Below are 19,950 nucleotides of genomic sequence, written 5' to 3' on the forward strand. Positions count from 1 at the left end.
CTGGCTATGGACTGTGTTTTTTAATCCAGAGGCTGCAACATGGGTCTGGATCCAGTCTGCAGACTGTTTTTTTTTTTTGTTTGTTTTTTTTAAGTTTATTGATTTATTTTGAAAGAGCGAGCACGAGTGAAGGAGGGGCAGAGAGAGAGGGTGACAGAGAATCCCAAGTAAGCTCTGCACTGTCAGCACAGAGCCTGATGAGGGGCTCGAACTCACGAAACCATGTAAACATGGCCTGAACTAAAACCAAGAGTCAGACGCTTAAATGACCGAGCCAGCCAGGTTGCCCCTGCAGACTTGTTTTGATTGAGCCACACAGAAGGTTTTTTTAAACCTTCTGCCAGCCAATAAGAATCATGAGATTTCACAATCTGGATTTCTAGCTTTTCTTGAAAAGTAGTATCTGGCAATACTAGGCCTGTATCCCCCCTTTTGACAATCAGGTAGAGCTGAATGGCACTGCCCCCTCTAACAGATGGGGTATGCTGTCCTCCTTGTCACAGTCCCCATCACCTCTTCTCTCTGGCTGACCCACTTCAGTCATGCACTTGACCTGCCTGCTCTCTGAAAGCATTTGAGTTTGCCCCTTCTGCTTTAAGCCCATCCTGACAGAAGGCATCATTGATTTCTGTTGGATCGAGAGTATGTAGGAGCTCAGTGCAAATCTGTGACTAATGACTGGAAAGGCAACACGACTCTTACGCACTGATATTTAAAAAGACACTTTGTCCTCCAGACTCCAGTGGCTTTGCACTTGTGCTAGATCAGGGAAGAGTAATGGAGAAAATTAAAGTCAGGGAAACCAAGCAGAAGTGAACAACCAGAAGGATTCAACATAGGGCATACTTCATTTTATTGCACCTCCTGGGTACTGTGTTTTTTACAGTTTGAAGATTTGTCACAGCCTTAGGTCAAGCAAGTCTGTCAGTGCCCTTGTTGCAACAGCATTTGCTCACTTGTGTCGCCGTGTCACGTTTTGGTGATTCTTGCAACATGTCAAACTTTTTCATTATTACATTGTTATGGTGATCTGTGATCAGTGATTACAACTCACTGAAAGCTCAGATGATGGCTGAGCTTGTGATTTTTTTCAATGAAGTATTTTTTAATCTTTGCACATTGATTTTTTTTTTGGACATAATGCTATTTATTGCCCACTTAGTAGACTATAGCGTAGGGCAAACATAACTTTTATCTGTACTGGGAAACCCCAAAATTCATTTGACTCACCTTATTGCAATACTCACTTTATTGATGTGGTTGGGAGTCAAACCCGCAACATCTCCGAGATATGCCTGGATAGCTTGCCAGAGGAGAATAAACACGGATTGTGTTTCTGAATGCCTCATGACAGAAGCATCTAAAGAAGAGGGTCATGTTAGCAAGGAAGAGCCTCGGCTTGAATTAAGCTGAGTAATCAGAACCTTTGTGCCATCCACTTCTCCAGGATCACACAAAAGGAGTTTGAGCCTTGGTGATAAAGAAATAAGCCGTTCTTCTCCTTCTCCGGCTTTGGAGCAGCCTTTCAGGGACCGTTCCAACACTCTGAGTGAGAAGCCGGCTCTGCCTGTCATCCGTGACAAATACAAAGATCTGACAGGAGAGGTGGAGGTGAGCAGGGGAGTTTTCTACAGAGGGGCAGGGAAAAGACCAACTGAGCACTGAGGGCCTCAAGAAAAACTGCTTTCAACTTTCTGTGGGGAAGCGAGGGACAGAAAGTCATAAGGCACCAGATACAAAATATTCAATTAAAGTGAGAGAATGGCAGCATTAGCCCTGGATGAAAATACTTCTCAGGTGGGACATCTGCTGAAAGGAGTCAGCGGCCCTAAAATTGAAATTGTTCAGGAGACTTCACGAGGAGGGGTGTTTGGGGGAGTTTTTCTTTGAGCACTTAGACTTTATCACTTTAGACTTAGTGAATGTTAAAACACCAGATAGAGGAGATGAGGAAAGTCTGGATTTGCTGCGTCTTAGTCCCACACTGTCTTCCTCCTACAGCCGATACCCTTATGTCTCCTCTGTGCCCTCCTTGTCGTTCATACATGCTCACACACACACGGCGTCATAACTGTGGAGTGGGAAGCTGGTGGTTTAGTATTAGCTCTTGTACTAGACACCTATGTGGCGAGTGCCTTTGGAGAAGCTTAAACTATTCCTAGAACCAGTGAGCCAACATTTGCAGAGGGAAGCTGCTACAAAACATTCCCCTCAGACTCACAGATCATGTGCTCAGAAGGTGCACTTAGTAATTGTGAAGAGTCATCAGTGGTTTCAAGAGATAAATCATGCTTGAAGTAGAATGTTTTTAATAAAAAGTAAAGCCTTCCAATGCTCTGTACATTGACAGAAATCATAGAGGACTCCAGTCCTGCCTGTTTAACCCCGTTGTTTTTATAAATTTCACAGGAGAATGAGAGATATGCATATGAATGGCAGAGGTGCCTGGGGAGCGCCCTAGATGTGAGTATGTCACTTTTGCGGTGCTTTCACATGTGTGAGTGCTGTCTTGTGCCGTTTTGCCCTCTCCTTGGTGCCTTTGAATGGACAGAGGAAAACTTGAGGAGAGCCCTTCCTCCATGGCCTTGTGCAAAGGGAAGCTGGAGGGAAAGCCATACGGCTTAAGTGAGGCTTCTTTCACGTGTATGATAGCAAAAGTGGCTCATTTGTCCCTTGTGCCCTCACCTGTCACTGTGTTTAAGAAATAACAGTGAGGGGCGCCTGGGTGGCTCAGTTGGTTGAGCATCTGACTCTTGATTTTGGCTCAGGTCGTGATCCCAGGGTCATGGGATTGAGCCCTTTGTCGCAAGGGCTCCATGCTGAGCATGGAGCTTGCTCAAGATATTCTCTCTCTCTCTCTCTCTCTCTCTCTCTCCCTCCCTCCCTCCCCTTCCCCCTTTCTCTCTCTCTCTCTGTCTCTCTCTCCCTCTCTCCCCCTCCCTCCCTTTCCCTCTCCCTCCCTCTCCCCCCCACCTCTCCCCTTCTCACATGCACACGAGCACATTTTCTGTCTCTCTAAAGAAGAAAAAAGAAAATAACAAAATGATATCGATTAATGCTGCCTAAATTAAAATAATATTTAAACTTAAAGAACCTCTGTCTTTTCCAAAGAAATGGAGGATGGTTTCTTCAAGGTTAAAATTAAATTCTCACATTTGTTTCAGCATGGTCATATACATATATCAGTCAGTCATGCTTTTTCACACCTCCTGGCTTCTCTGTTGGGTTCTCTACTAATAGTAAATTGATTTGCAATGACTTTTCTCAATTATATAAGGTGATGTGATTTCATTTCTTATAGGTCATTAAGAAGGCAAATGATACCTTAAATGGAATCAGTAGTAGTTCTGTGTGCACAGAAGTAATTCAGTCAGCCCAAGGCATGGAATATTTATTAGGTATGTTCATTTATGTTTTACTTATTCAAAATCCTGACACTTGACAGTATTTTCAGTTTTCCCTTACATTAAGTATTTTAATCTAGATCTTTCAAGTTACATATGACTTCACTAAGTAGTATCTGCGTTTGTGGGTGAGATGCTTAAGTCACAGACAGAAACCACACTATTTGACTTAAGGTATCTGTGGCAAAGTTTTTCAGTCCTTACTATACACATACTAGCAGCAACAATGTAAAATTGCATCTGTGTTACTGGTTTACTAGAATGAAAACATTGGGTCTCTAATTAATGCCTTACCATGCTCTGTTGATTCTTCCTCTCCACCCCTTCACTTCATCACCAATTCCTTACCTCCCTGACTACCTTCAGCTGTTAAATGTCCCAGTCCAGCTTGAAACTCCGGTCTCTGTCCAATCTGGTGTTCTTTGCCTCCTGAAGCTCCCGCTTGGCCCGTAGCCAGAGCCACATGCACTGGACCCTAGTCTTTTTCACATCTCTGCTCAGGTGTCACCCGCTAAGGGAGGCCTTCCCTGGCCTCTCTTTCTCAAAACTGTGCCCTCTCACCCCACCCTCATCCTTCCTCTCCCATTCTCTGCTTGATTTGTCTTTTGTCCCGTCAGCTTTAATATCTTGTATATTTTACCTTTTCTTATTTGTTATCTGTCTCCCTCCCCTGCAAGGAACCTCTAAGAAGGGAGTGATTTGGTCTGTTTTGTCCCCTGGGAATGTCTGTAATACGTACCTGAGCGCCTGGCACGTAGTAGTCCCTCACCAATACCTGCTGGATGAATGGGTGGTGGGGGGACGTGGTCTCTCCTGCAGTTCCACTGCCGCGCTCTTGTTCCTCCTTCCTGCTCAGACGGCCACGGCTCTACTGCGGGAACACACCAGGTGGTAGGGCACCTGTCTTTCCTTGCACACATCGCCTAGTGTCTGTGAGGGGTTGTCTGAGAAGTCCCCTCACTTGGCGTAGGATAGGCAGTGACTCCTGCCCTTCCTCTGGGGAAAGAAGAGGAAAAGCCACAGTGGGCTGTACACAGGTTGATGAGGTACTGCTCTGCAGACAACTCCTCCAGTCCTCGCTTCTAGAGGCTCAGGTAAAGGTTGGGGATGTGTCTGGTGACCGTCCTTAGAATGTGAAGATACTTGGCACCTGTCCTCCTTGCTTGACGAACTCAGCCGCAATTCAGAGACCACGGGAAAAGAGCCGTCCTGTGTTCTGTTAGGTTTATAAAAGATGAGTGAAGCCACAGGGTTTGTAAATCATTGGGCATTCGGAGAAGTGAGTTGTTTCTTAATTACTTTGTAGTGATACTGACATTCAGATTCTTTTAAGCTTTTGATATTCCCATTTTCAGCCAGTTAAATGGGATTTCCCAAACTTAAACAGATGGGCTTACAAAGAAGCCAGAAAGAAAATGAGCTAATACTGCATAGTGCCTAATGTTCTATGGGCACTCTTCTAAGCCTTTTACAGTATGAACCCATTTAATCCTCTTTGGTGAGGTGCTTTTAGTATCCCCATCTTACAGATGAGGAAAGTGAGGCTCAGAGAAGTTATGTGACTGGCCCAGGGTTACACAGCTAGTAAGCGGCAGAACTGGGATTGGAACCCAGGTAGTGTAGCTATAGGCTGTGCTCTTACCAGTAAGTTACCCTGCAGCACTGGAGGTGGACTGGTCCCAAAGAGTGGTAAGTTCACTTCTGTTGAGAAACAATCCATATTTCCAGCTAAGATACCTGCACGTAGTAGTGCCGCCTTGTGCCGCCCACCTCTCTGCACTGCCCGCGCCCAACTCCACTCTCTCACTCTGTAGGTGTTGTTGAGGTGTACAGGGTGACGAAGCGTGTGGAGCTGGGGATAAAAGCCACCGCGGTGTGCAGTGAGAAACTCCAGCAGCTGCTGAAGGACATCGATAAAGTGTGGAATAACCTCATTGGCTTTATGTCCCTGGCCACACTCACGGTAAGTCCGTTAGATGTTCAGCACTTGCTTTCCTTTCCAGAAACCTCAGTGGTAAAGCAAAGTGTACGTTCTTGTGGTGGCCCTGACTGAAGGGTGACGGTGAGGTGCCTGCTGGGTCGTGTTACGTTAAAGGAAGGAGATAATTGTGTGGTTCACTGAGTAGCACCAGCTTGGCTTCTGGATTGCACAAAGGCCTGTGGGCCTCCATAAAATAAGACTGTAGGAGGACATTCACTCTGTCAACATCCTTCTTCTTTTTTCTTCTTTTAGAGATCATTTATTTAGTCATCTCTACACCCAACGTGGGGCTTAAACTCACAACCCCAAGATCAAGAATCACACGCTCTTCCGCCTGAGTCAGCCAGGCTCCCTGTCTGCATCCTTCTTAAGTCACATGCATATATGCACGTTTTGCAAAGCATCGATGTGAGTTCCTCTGTTCGCACTTCTAGTTCTTTATGACCCTGCATGTGTCTTTAGAAACTGTTCAGTGTGACTTTCTTAAACACCTTTTCCGTTTTTTAGGTCTGTGGATTATTTCCACTTCTTCCTGTTCTGAATGGTTCTACTCTGAGTATCGTTAAACAAATGACTGTGTGTCCTTTCAGGGATATAGTTCCTCCAAGACCTAAGAAGTCGGAGTGTGTGTTTGCACACGGATGTGCGTGCGTTCGTATGTAGCTGTTTCTTTTATTGCGTGGCTCTCCACAGAGCTCAGGCTAGTTGGCAGTGCTGCCAGCAACATGCAAGCATACTTTTCTTTACACTGTGTTCTAGGTTTCTTTGTCCGCTTTTTCATTTAGCAAGTGTATATTGAGTCCCTAACGGTGTTTTTATAGGTCTTTCATTTTGTAGGGGCTGTGCAGTATTCCAAATGATAATTTACTCTTTCTGTTTCCTTTACGTGTAAATTGATTACCTGTCTTGGCCATTTGACCATATGTTCAATGAGATATGGTTATTGACCTTACATATTTCACATTTGTAATGGATGTACACACACACACACACACCCACGCACACACATACATCTATGGGAAAGCTTATATCAGTTATTTTCGTCACCTGTTCCTTTCGTTTTCCATTTCATTGGGTAAAACTACTTTATTTTTTTATATTCACACCATTCAGTTTGTCTCTCTGATAATATCCTTTATTTCACAAAAGTCAGAAATTTATCTTCCTTCCACAGCTGGAAGAAATACGCTATTCCATTTTCTTTCTTTTTTTCCTTACATATAACTAGGTGGCCCATCTGAGCAGGACTGCGGCCACGTGGTAGGAAGCAGTTGTCCCTGAGCTGTGCCCACAGCCAGGCAGGGAGTAGCTGTCCCAGCACATGTCTCCCCAGTGTTCATTGTTTCTGGTTTGCGGTATTAAGTTCTTAAAGAGTTTAAATCATTGCCAAATTCTCTGTTTTGTTCCCTTGGACTATTTTTCAGTTTCTACAGTTTGGGTCATTATTTGTTAAAAAAAATACAGTTCTGGCCAGTACAATAAGGAATATAAATATTTGAAAATAAGAGATAAAATTATGCTTGTTTGGTGATATGAAATATTTATAGAAATCTGAATTCAAGAGGTTAAATTTATTGAGTTTGGCAAAAATTCATAGCATTCTTACATATTAATAATAGCTAGAAAGTGTAATAAAAATGGGAACCTTATTTTGTTAATGCATTCAATCACTCCAGTCCTTATCACTTCTGACCGCATAGCTGGAGTTGCTGGTTCATTTTGTTATCCCCTGTCGTAATCTATTCTGCATGCCCTTCTAGCCCATTCTTTCTGAAATGCAAGTCTGGTCATGTCATTCAAATCCCATTTAAAATCTTGCAGTGGGCTCTCCATAGTCTTCAGGATCAAGTTTCAGCTCCTTAGCTCAGTGTATAAGGCCTCTTCTATCCCCTGGATTGCCTTTGCTTCTCATTCTCTGTTAGACTGCTTTTCCCTCTGGCCTCTGCATCGTTTCCCCAGAAGTCATTCCAGAGAGCCCTTCAGTCTGAATTCAACGCCCTTCCGGTGTGTGTCCACAGCACCTTTCTCTCTGTCCTCGCACTTACTGCGCTTATTGGTAATCCTGTGCTTGCTTCTTGCCTGGTTGTCTGCCCCTTAAAAGCCAGACTGTGTCCTTTTTTTTTTTTTTTTTTAATTTTTTTTTAACGTTTATTCATTTTTTTGATAGAGAGAGACAGAGTGTGAGTGGGGTAGGGGCAGAGAGAGAGGGAGACACAGAATCTGAAGCAGGCTCCAGGCTTTGGACTGACAGCACAGACCCCGACGTGGGGCTCGAACTCACAAACCGTGAGATCATGACCTGAGCCGAAGACAGACGCCTAACCGACTGAGCCACCCAGGCGCCCCCAGACTGTGTCCTTTATTTCTTGGTGTTCTAACACAGTGTTTTGTGGGACTTTGTACTTTTTCTTTTATACCTTTTGACCCTTCCAATTTTTTCAAACTTTTATACCTCATAATGTTAATAACTGGTTTAAATTTAAAAAAAAAAATTTTTTTACATTTATTTATTTTTGAGAGACAGAGCACAAGTGGGGGAGGGGCAGAGATAGAAGGAGACACAGACTCCGAAGCAGGCTCCAGGCTCTAAGCTGTCAGCACAGAGCCCAATGCGGGGCTCAAACTCACGAGCTGTGAGATCATGACCTGAGCCCAAGTCAGACACTTAACCGACTGAGCCACCCAGTCGCCCCCTGGTTTAAATTTTTTAAATAAATGCATAAGAAAAATGAAATGGGGGAAAAAGAAAGGAAGAGAGTGAAGGTGAAGTGCTTTTAAAGTGCTTTACATTTGCTAGTGGTGAGCGGTAGTTAGTTGACTTTACCCTTTCTAGGAAGGGTAAGGAAGACACGATGAGTTCCATGATTCACTGTGTTCACAACATAAAAATAAACCCACTACTCAGGAGACACATAATTATTCCTGGTACTGATACCAGAAAGAAATTTCTTTTGTGGGCTCTTGTAAGGAGGAAACTAATGTAACCTGTGTTATCCTCAACATCCTTTCAGCAGATGAAGCAATAGATTTCACTGAGTCGTTTCTTACGAAATCTCTCAGTATAGGCCAATTTGCAGAGCTCCAAGTACAAATTAGTGAGAGTCATTCAAGTGTGGAAAAATAGACTAAACGGGAAACTAGGAAATAGCACAGCAGTGCATCCTAATGGTGGGCTCACATCTTTGCTCCACAAAGAAAACATAGCAAATCCATGAGAAATACACCAATATCCCAGTAGAAGCTGAGCAAGACCATGAAGTGATTCATACAAGAGGAGGCACAGCTAACCAGTAAACATTAATTCAAATTCAAGCAAGATTTCATTTTTTTACCTAATAGTAAACCCAGTTTTTGTTTGGCTTGTTTATTGGAATCCTAATAGTGTTGATGTGGTAAAATGGGGACTGTTTATTAGAAAACATAAATTGGTACCACCCTATATAAAGGGTATTTAGCAACATACTTCCCACACCCACCCCCACCTGTGAAGTCCTTGAGGACAAGGACCAAGACCACGTTTTATTCTCAGTCTGATCACAGTGCTAGGCACTGCATAAATACCCAATGAAAGTTGAATGAATAAAAGGACTCACATTCTGAGTAGTTAACTCAGCAACTTCACTTACAGAATAACTTCCTGAGGCAGCAGTTCTAATACAAGCTCACAAAAAGAAGCAAGTTAAATGCACAAGTTGTTCTTTGTAAAAGTGAGAACTCGAGAGGGTCAATCAAGTAAATTGTGTGAAGCATCATATATTGGGATGTTGTGCAGCCATTTTTTAAAGGAACACAGAGTTTGAAATAACACAGAATTGTTACTATGGGGCTGGAAGGGAATGTGCCAGAGTGGCAACAGGGTTGTGCTTGGATGATGAAACCATGGGTTTTTTAATATTTCTAAGCTCCAGCTACAAATAAAGTGGGTTGACTAATGACGTATTCAAGGGTGGCTGTGGAATAGAGGAGGCTCTGTTACCAGTTGTTGATCGTAGAGTTCAGTGTGTTGTTACCTTTGCTTCATCAGAGCCTCTGTACCCAGTCTTACAGAGGTCTTACCTCAAAACTCATTCGTGGCATGTTTTTAGGGCAACAAGATGTATAAGACCAAGCATTAGCAGTCTAGAGGTCAGCACGTGTCTGGTTCTCTCCTAATTCATCCATCTTTTGCTTCCTAACTTTGTGCTGGTATGAACCAGGTAAAAGCCTAAATATCTTCATCATCATTAGCCAACTTTTACTGAGTGCTTACCATGTGCTGTACCCTATTCTTAACTCTTTATATTGTATAATTTACTTAATACAGAGGTGTTGAGGGTAGATACTATTATTCTTCACCTTTTACAGATGAAGAAAATGGGGGCACCAAGGTATTAGACCTGGATTCAATGTAAAAGACCTCTGCTTCTCCCCCACTATACTCTGTTGCCTCCTTGAAATGGGCAAGCTGGGTGGGTAAAACCAGAGATGAGCAAAAGCCTTTCTGGGGAAAGAGGGTTGTTACTTACTTAGTCGATGAGGTGAAACGCCAGGCATCTCTCCTGGCAGCAACTTGATAGAAAGAGTCAAGTTCTTTTCTGTACATTTCCTCCCTGTTGTTATAGCCCAGGACTAAAAACCAGTTTAAGATTAGCCTCGCCTTTTCCATTTAGATTTTAAGATTCTTTCTTTCTTTCTTTCTTTCTTTCTTTCTTTCTTTCTTTCTTTCTTTCTTTCTTTCTTTCTTTCTTTTATAATTAAAGCTTTTAATTTTTTTCATTGTACAATGCTTTGAAAACTAGATTTCTATACAGACCCTCAAATCAGCCACCCATCTCTTCTCTTCTAGCGCTGGTAGAAAAAAAAATGGCCACGATAGCAAAGCTTCTTTCTTTGCCATGAGCTCTTTGAAGAAAAATTATCACAAAAGACCCAGTGCACTAACCAAGCTCATTATGTATTAATCCTTTTCAGTTTGGGGCAAAGGATAATTGAGGAGAATCCTGGCTTGAGTTGCTTGCTATCTTGTGTTTCCTTCTTGAGGTAGCTGCTGCCACTGGGTGAGGTGGAAGCTAGTTTCATCCTTGTACAACTTCTTAGACATCCAAGCTCCGCACAGTGCCACCGCTGCTCATGAGAAAGGCTTGCCTTCTGCACTCTGCCCTTCCAGGCCTTCCTTCCTGCCTTCCTTCCTGTAGGAAAATGCAAAAAGCTCAGTTGTATCATTCAGTAAGTTTTGTTACTTAAATCATTCAGTGCACATCCCAAATAATAACCAACAGTAACCAATGCCCCTATACAAGTTAGAGGATATCCCATCATTCCAGGTTTCCTTGTGCTCCTTCTTCGTCATCATTCCACTCTGAGGTGATCCCTATTCTGATTTTTTATACCAAGGGTTAGTTTTGTTCAGACCTTTTTAAAGAAACCATAGAGGGGCACCTGGCTGGCTCAGTCGTTAGAGCCTGCAACTCAATCTCGGGTCGTAACTTTGAGCCCCGCATGGAGTGTAGAGGTTACTTAAAGATAAAATCTTAAAAAAACAAACAAACAAACATAGAATTTGCTTTTGTGATCTTGGAGAAAGCCTGTTGGGTCTGGTTACCCATCTAACCTGGGAAGTGTTGCTCTGTTCACATATGGTGATTTTAATCCCTCAGTGTGTCAGAACGTGAGGTAAATGGGAAGAGTTGCCAGGCATTCATGCCCTCTCATTCAAACTCCCCTTAAGGAACTTTCATATCTAGCTCAGGGTCTAGTGAGTGATTTTACCTGACATTTTTTTAGACACTGGATTACAGTATAGAGATTAATTAGTCTGCAACTACACAACACAGGAATGCATTCAAATTGTATATGAACACCGCTGAGTATTCATTGTTGTATTTACCCATGCTTTTCCAGTTATAAGTGCCTTTCTTCACCGAATTAGCTGTGACAGAAGAACAACCATTCTCTGCTCAGATATTATTCCTAATTATACCGTGTCATTTTCTCTTGATAACTGATAGGTCTTTGGTCTATAAAACTTACTTGAATTGCCTGCTGCTTGAAGAATAGCATATAGTCTCCAGAGGAAGTCTAAGTCTTGTCACAAAGAAGCTTTTACCCTAAAAATAGATAGATGTGTGAATGTAAATGACACAAACCAACATGTGTGGAGTTCACTTAGTTGCAGCAAAACTGTGCAAGCCCCAGGGACTCTGGGAGCAGAGAAGTCACTAGAGAGGGGTGTGGCTGATGTTGTGGTGGAAGCTTTTAACTCTTTATATCACTGCTTCGTTTTAGGTAGAATTTAAAGTTCCTTAATGAACCAAATTGCCAGTGCCAGGCTCTTTGATTCCAGTAATATAATAGTTTATTTGCACCTGGATCCTGCCGGGCATTGTGCCATATTCTTGACATTCATTCTCATTTAATCCTGGTAACAATCCTGTAAGGTCAGTAGTATAATCCCCATTTTTACGGGTGAAGAAATTGGGGCTCAGAGATGAAACTTGCCCGAAACTGACAGAGCAGGGATTTGAATGTGTATCGTAGTTTTAAAAGTCCATTTTTCCTATTGTGTCAGTGCCAGCTTCGAGGATGCTTTTCCTCCATGAAGACATCATGAAACTGTTCCCATCAAAAAGTGACCGCATTGCCTCTCTTCGGTGAAAAAGTCCTAGAATATTAGTGCTACATCACAGTAGTAATGCTTGGGCTAAGGAAAGCAAAGTACACAATCCTAAACTCCAAACTGTGGCTCCTTGATATTTATTGAAGCTAGAAGTTACAGTGCAAAGTTTCCTGCTTCCCTTTCCCTGCAGCACGCATGTCATTGTGGACCAAAACCCCCCCTTGTGGTACAAGTACATCTCCTCTGGGCACAGACTGAAGGTACTGGTTGTTTCTCGGGAGGTGGGAATCACCAGTTTCAGGGAGATGAGTGAATTGTTGCCTAAGGGTTGAAGTTCAGTAGGTTTGGAACAAAGAGAGATTCATCCCTGGAAAACAAAACTGATCCACTTTTGCCATATAAAATCTCCAAAAAGAGACTGCGATCTTATTCTCCTGACCTCTAGTTGACTGAAAATCACACAGGCTTTGATGTCACTGTTATCCTCAGTATAATATAATCCTTTATTTCCTTTCTTTTTTGTTTTTTGTTTTTATTTATTTATTTTGAGAGAGAGAGAGCACTCACAATTGGGCGAGGGGCAGAGAGGGAGGGAGAGGGAGAATCCCAAACAGGCTCCACGCCAGCAGCCCAGAGCTTGACATGGGGCTCGAACTCCCGAACCATGAGATCGTGACCTGAGCCAAAACCCAAGAATCAGACACTTAACCTACTCAGTCACCCAGGCCCCCCTGTACTTCTTTTCAACGTGAAATAAGCAGTGAGTTTCAGAGTATATACTTCGTGTTGCTGTGGCATTTTAGGAGATCAGTTTATTTTTAGTAATGATAACATTTTTGTCATCTTGCCAGTGCCACACAATGTTTTAGAGACAGAATCTTTTTTTTTTTTTTTTTAAGTTTCTTTACTTAGAGAGAGGGTGTGTTTGCAGGGGAGGGGCAGGGGGAGAGAAAAAATCCCAAGCAGGCTCTGCACCACCAGCACAGAGCTCGATACAGGGCTTGAACCCATGAACCATGAGAGCATGACCTGAGCTGAAATCCAGAGTTGGATGCTTAACCAACAGAGCCACCCAGGCACCCCGAGACAGAATCTTCATTGTGTTTCTGCATGGCTGCCCTCGTTGACAGAAGGTGATATGGTAGATGGAATAATGTGCCCCTCCCTTGCCAAAGATAACCATATCCTAATCCCTGGAACCTGAATTTGTTACCTTAGGTAGAAGGGACTTTACAGATGTGATGAAATTAAGGGTCTTTTGATAGGGGATTTATCCTGGATTATCTGGGTGGGCCCAGTGTCTCACAAAGAGGAAGGTAGGAGAGTGAGCATGAGAAATAGAGATATGACAGAGCAAAGAGAAAGACTGGCACATTCTGCGCTATTGGCTTTGAAGATGGAAGGTGGGACCTTGATTCAAGGAATGTACAGGTGGTCTCTAGAAGCTAGACAAGGTAAAGAAACAGATTCTCCCATAGAATTTCCAGAAAGTACACTGTATTTCCAGCCCATTTTAGAATTCTGACCTGCAGAACTCTAAGAGAATGTGTTGTTTTAAGCAGCTAAATTTTTGCTACTTTGTTATAGCAGCTATAGGAAAAATTAGACAAAACATTGCAACTAAGAATCCAGATGGTTACATTGTAACCCAAACCAAAAGTCTAGAATTGCTTGTGGAACCTGTGTCCAGATAGTTTTTTTGTATCAGATTAGGCTGGTTTATGCTGCAGTAACAACTCCCCCAACCCGTTTTAGTGATGTAACACAGTAGAGCTGTATTGCTCCTGCTACATGTCCATCTCAAATTGGAGGGGTCTCTGTGGACGGGTCCTTCACTCAGGGACCTAGCTGACAAAGCCTCTACCACGTGGATCATAGCTGATCCCTGTGAGAGGGTCAAGGGAACATGACAAAGAGCACATCCGTTTTAAAGGCTTCCTCCCAGAAGTGCCACATGTGACTCACATGTACAAATTATGCAGCTCTGCACAATTTAAGGGGATCGGAAAGGCCCCATTTGTCCAGAAGAATTATAATGAGGATGTTTGTAAAGAACACTAATTACTACCAAATTCTTCTTCTTCAATAATGATTTTCTTGGACACCATTTTAGCAGCTTATTATTGGCTAAAGATTCAGGATTATGTATCCCAGTCTGACTCTGGGACTCAGTGTATGCAGGTCATTTGTAATAGAACTACTTTTAGAAATCTTTACTAAATGCGTGAAACACTTGCTAACTGATGTAGATGATGTTCAATTTAAAATGGCCTGTAGAGGGCGTACCTTCTTAAAGAATTATGGCCAAGAATTGGTGTCACTTTGTTACTGTGTACTACGGCAACCTCCCCCAACCCCCTGCTTCCCCCCCTCCCCCCGGGTTATGGCAGTGTATTTATAAAGGTTAATTTTTATCATTTCAAAGATTAATTTGACCACAGGATAGTTTATGCAGAGTCTTATGATTTTTACGGGAGATTACAAAATGACCTTTTCATTCGTTTTCCTTATGCCTTTGGTCAAACAGATACCTAAAGGGCTGGTATTGGATTGATTTCAAGATTCAGAGTTTTCCTAGATTCTAGTTATTTCTCAAATAGTCCTTATTCAGTAACATGATAAATATCTATAACGTAGGCTTATGGAAGTGCTGCTATGTTTTTAACCTCTTAAAAAAGCTTTTTAGATTTTGTCAAAGTGAGTAATTTTTATCATTTAGGGCATTTCAGAGCACTTTTTTTTTTAATGTTTATTTTTGAGAAAGAGCGAGAGTGAGAGCGAGCACGAGCAAGCAGGGGAGGGGCAGAGAGAGATGGAGACACAGAATCCGAACAGGCCCAGGCTCTGAGCTGTCAGCACAGAGCCCGACACAGGGCTCGAACTCACAAACCGCGAGATCATGACCTGAGCCAAAGTCAGACGCTTAACTGACTGAGCCACCCAGGTGTCCCTCAGAGCACTTTTTATATATCTCTGAAGGTCCCAACAGCAACTGAGGAAGGCAGGTAAGACAATGAAACTGTTAACCATTTAAAGGTGACAGAATGGGACAGCAAACAAATAATAGCACCAGCTGCCTCTAGGGTTGACCAGACTTGGTCATGATTGCACTAGAGAAGAAAAAAGGGGAAAAAGTGTGTGTGTGTGGGGGGGGGGGGGTTGGATTATCATCTGGATTGGTTAAGACCATGTAGATTCACTTCAAGGTCAGAGTCCTCATGCACATAGTTGAAACATCTGCCTCTTCTTTCTTTGAGAACTGTCTGTCCTTCCTTCCCTAGGTGTGATCTGAATGCAGCTCAAGTTAGTTTAAGAAAGGTTTGTGGGGGGGTGGGGCACCAGGGTGGCTCAGTCTTTTGAACATCCAGCTCTTGATTTTAGCTCAGGTCATGATCCCAGGGTCGTGGGTTCGAGCCCCAAGTGGGGCTCCACACTGAGCATGGAGCCTGCTTAAGATTCCCACCCCCTTTCTAAACAAACAAACAAACAAGTAAACAATATCATCTGTTTCTTAAAAAAAAAAAAAGGTTTGTGGACCTAATGCATGGTTTATTATTTCAAATTAGAAAGGGACGGTCAAACATCATATATAATCTATACACTTTTATAGGGAGAATCCCATTTTTTTCTCCTAGGGAAAAAATAATACAATTTTTCAAATACAAAATAATAACTCCTCAGTGGTTCAGCCTCAACTAATTATAGAAAATGTGGCCATTATTTTGGCAGGAATTTGCCATCATCCTGGGTCACATCAGTATCCTTTAGGACAAACCAGCCAACATGCCGGGCTCCCGGATCCTTGACCCCTGGACTCCGGGACCCTTGTCTCCATGGCACTTCCGCCACCCACTCACGTGATCACATCACACCGCAGTACCTGTGCCCTCTTAATTCAGACCTGTTCTGAACCCAGATTGGTAACCCTCTAACTTGCTTATGCTTGGCTTACGCTGCTTTTGTTTCAGGTCCTCAAGATAGGACAGTTGTTTGATCCTTTTACTTGGTTCCTACAGACTCCCATCCTCACTTCCTTTCTACCTGCTTAGTCCTTAGCAGTTCTTTGTGTCTGTCCTTGGACGACCCCTGATGCCAGTTTGCTTAGAGCGGAGGGATTTTCTCAGAGCTGAAACTGGGACGGTCTTGAGCAAACTAGGAAGTTGGTCACCCTGGTCAGCATCCCTTCCCAGTGCCAGGTTCAGTGACCTCACATTGGTGCTTTGACATCAGCCGTGGTGGGAGTATTTTTATACCATGGAAATCCACAACTGCTACAGATCAGTGCTTAATTTGTTGTACTGTTGATTGTCTAGACTTATGAAGGTTATCGAGCAGATGTTAATAATGCAGATCAGACATCAAAGTATACTGTGTCTATAGCCATTGTATTGTGAATACATCACAAAGCTGAGGGAATGTTCTCCAGCGTTTGAGAACAGTTACCCAATTCAACATAGTCACTCACGTATTTGACAGAGGGGGGACATTCTGAAATGTGCTGCCTCATTTCAGTCTTAGCCCTTCACTGAGAAACACCAGCCTGCCCTTACAGCATCCACACTCTGATGAGAGCAAGCACAGGCTGACTGTGGATCCCAGGATTGGGCAGACATTTTCAGAGAAAGCATTGTGAGAATCAAAGGATTATATGGAATTTTCAGTAAAGATAATTGTATATTTATTATTTGTAAATTATGTGCTACTCAGTCTTTATATCAATAAGAATTTATAATAAGCTCATGTACGCACGTGTGTGTGTGTGTGTGTGTGTGTGTGTGTGTGTGTGTGTGTGTGTATTTGTATGTGTGCACGTTTCTTTCTCTTTGGAAAGTCATTTTTTTTTTTTTTTTTTTTGGAAAGTGGAAGAAGGGGATGATTTTGCCCCCAAATTGTCCACAGGTCTTGCTAAACATCCTACAGTGCAGAGGACAGGCCCCACAACAAGGAATTATCCAGTTTAGAATGTCAATGGTGCCAAGTGTGAGAAGCCTCTGCTCTAGGGCATATATAAGCAAAACAAATTGGTTTCGGTATATCTAAAACTTAGTACACTAAGAATGTAACTCTTCTGGGGCGCCTGGCTGGCTCTGTTGGTGGAACATGCAATTCTTGAACTCGGGGTTGTGAGTTCCTTGAGCCCCGTGTTGAGTGTAGAGAGATTACTTAAAAAGAAAATCTTGAAAAAATATATACAGCTCTTCTGGAACTTTTTTTTTCCTTTTTTTGTTTTTGTTTTGTAATTCAAGTGCTTTTCGTAATTGAGGGATAACTTACAGTGAAATGCATAGATCTTAAATATATAGTTGGATCAGTTTTGACAAATGCATTTAGCCATGTAAGCCCACACCCCCAGCAATGTATGGAGTATTTTCATCACCTCCTAAAGTTCCCTCTTGTCCTGATCTGATTCCAGAAATAACCACCATTTTCCGTAGACTTCTGTCATCAGAGAGTTGCCTGTTCTAGAACTTTATATAAAATTAATATATATGTGCTTTTCTGTCTGGCTTCTTCACATGTTTTAAAAATTCATCTAAAAAGAAAAAAATTCATTAAAAAAAAAAAAAAGGCGCCCCTGGCCAGCTCAGTTGGTAGAGCATGTGACTCTTTTTTTTTTTTTTTTTAATTTTTTTTTTCAACGTTTATTTATTTTTGGGACAGAGAGAGACAGAGCATGAACGGGGGAGGGGCAGAGAGAGAGGGAGACACAGAATCGGAAACAGGCTCCAGGCTCTGAGCCATCCGCCCAGAGCCCGACGCGGGGCTCGAACTCACGGACCGCGAGATCGTGACCTGGCTGAAGTCGGACGCCTAACCGACTGCGCCACCCAGGCGCCCCGAGCATGTGACTCTTGATCTTAAGGGCGTGAGTTCAGAAACCCACGTTGGGCATGGCACTTACTTAAGAAGGGGTGGGGGGGAATTCATCTACATTGTTGCATGTATCAATTTGGTTCCTTTTATCAGTGAGTAATATTCCATTGTACTAATATACCATGAGTTTTTAACCCACTTTCTTATTTATAGATAGGTGCTATTTCCAGTTTGGCTTATGTGAATAGAGCTACCATGAGCACTTTTTGTGCAAACTTTTGTTAACATGTTTTCGTTTCTCTTGGATAAATACCAAGGAGTGGAATTGCATATAAGTTCATATAGTAGATACGTATTTTAACTTTTAAGAAATGAACAGCTTTCCACAGGTGCCTGGCTGGCTCCATTGGTAGAGCGTGTGACTCTTGATCTCGGGGCTGTGAGTTCGAGCCCCACAGTGGGCGTAGAGATTACTTAAATAAATAAAACTTTTAAAAATTAAAAAAAAAATTGATAGCTTTCCAAAGTTGGGGCCTGCCCTCTTACCCCATATTCCACAGATTTGTTGTAAGGAAGAAATTAGATAATGCACCTGAAGAGCTTAGCGTGGTGCCTGGCAAGTAAGGGCTTCACTGATAATAGCTGTATGTGTATGTACTCTCTAGCTGATAATGCCTCATTCTTCCATCCTTGAGCAGTAAGCCCATGTATCTGTCTTCCTGCTTCTCTGATGTCGGAACTTGGCTGCCCCCACACAACTCCAACTCTGCTTAGACCAAACCGAACTCCTCCCAGCCCTCAGCCCCAAATGTGGGTCTCCTTTCGCATGCCTACTATGCCGAGCCCTCCCAGCTGCCTAAGCCTCACCCCTCCTTGCACATCCCACACATGACCCGGGCTTCTTCAGGTGGCCGGCCCCCGCCATTACTTCCCTAGTTCTAACTTTCCTCACTGTCTCCCGGACCCCTTACAGTGGCGTTGTAACTGAGGTGCATGCCTTGAGGATTGCCATCCACAGTTCATTGCCCACACCTCACCCAGAGGGATCTGTCCATAACACAATCCTGATCCTGTCCTGGTCCAGTCAGAACCCTTAATGGCTTCCCAAGATACAGTCTCTTTTAGTCCTTCCAAGACCTTCATGCTGGAGTTCCATCTCCTCCCTCCTTTCATAAGCACGGCTCCCACACGCTTATGAGTGTTCTTCCCACACTCTATCTTCTGCTTAGAGGCCTTGCCCTTGCCTGTGTTGCTTGTTCTACACAGAATAAATACCGTCCCCTCCCTTACCTCGCCCTTCCCTGTCCCCTCACCTAGCATCTACCTGTCAAGACTCAGGATGTTTGTAAGTGCCAGGAAGCTTTCTCTGTCATCCAGCTCTTTTCCCCTCGGGTTGGAGTAAGTGCCGCCCAGCCCATGTGCTCTGGGGTAGTCCTTGTGGCCCTGTGCTGCCTGCTACCCGCCTGTCCCCACCCTCGACTGTGAGTTCTCAGAGGACGGGTACCGGGTTTTGCTCATGCTAGTGTCCCGAGCACCTAGAACACAGCAACTCTCAGTAAATGTTTGGGAAATTGAACAATTGTATCGATGGTATTAGAAGTTACTTCACTTGCTGCTGGACCTACTGGGGATGAGTGATCAGGGAGTGGAACCAGCAGCATTTGGAATTGCCGAGTCCTTACTTGTTTGTCTTGTTCTCCTAGCCCGATGAGAATTCACTGGATTTTTCCTCTTGTATGCTACGGCCTGGGATTAAAAATGCTCAGGAACTTGCCTGTGGGGTGTGCCTTTTAAATGTGGACTCCAGAAGCCGGGTGAGTGACACACCTTCCCCCTGCAGATGGCACAGTGCTTCCCTGACATGACCCCTGGGGATGACCCCATCCAGCCCACTTCACTGCAAGGTCTACGACCACAGGTGGGGATTTTTATAAAGCCCTGAAGTCTGACATGGAAGTACATGTACTCTTACAAAAGGGCAGTAGGGGAAGCCATTGAGTGAATGGAGGTAGTTCCTCCCTCTCTAACAGAATGCTGTCTGCACTGTGCCCGCGCCCTGTGCACAGTGGGGTGGTAGAGAGAGGTGAAGCCTGTAAGGCTTTGTTTGGGGGCAGGAGGCCCTGTCCTGGGAATTTTGTTGACCTTATGGTTTCAAC

General features: G+C 43.4%; 1 protein-coding gene across 13 annotated transcripts in view; it reads left to right on the forward strand.

Moving 5' to 3' along the window:
• The window catches only part of SYNRG (synergin gamma), an 85,419-nt gene that overhangs the window by 63,374 nt on the left and 2,095 nt on the right, over positions 1–19,950 (forward strand). For all 13 annotated transcript variants that reach the window (XM_047080864.1, XM_047080868.1, XM_047080869.1 and 10 more), the window contains 5 exons: positions 1,448–1,611; positions 2,410–2,463; positions 3,302–3,398; positions 5,219–5,367; positions 19,498–19,608. In XM_047080864.1, the coding sequence (XP_046936820.1) occupies positions 1,448–1,611; positions 2,410–2,463; positions 3,302–3,398; positions 5,219–5,367; positions 19,498–19,608 (575 nt within the window). The remainder of the gene's footprint in view (positions 1–1,447; positions 1,612–2,409; positions 2,464–3,301; positions 3,399–5,218; positions 5,368–19,497; positions 19,609–19,950) is intronic.

The sequence above is a fragment of the Lynx rufus genome, unplaced genomic scaffold, assembly GCF_022079265.1.
Source record: "Lynx rufus isolate CCGP_SWC_20201006 ecotype Redwood Valley unplaced genomic scaffold, mLynRuf1.p SCAF_18, whole genome shotgun sequence".
In the NCBI taxonomy this organism is placed as follows: domain Eukaryota; kingdom Metazoa; phylum Chordata; class Mammalia; order Carnivora; family Felidae; genus Lynx; species Lynx rufus.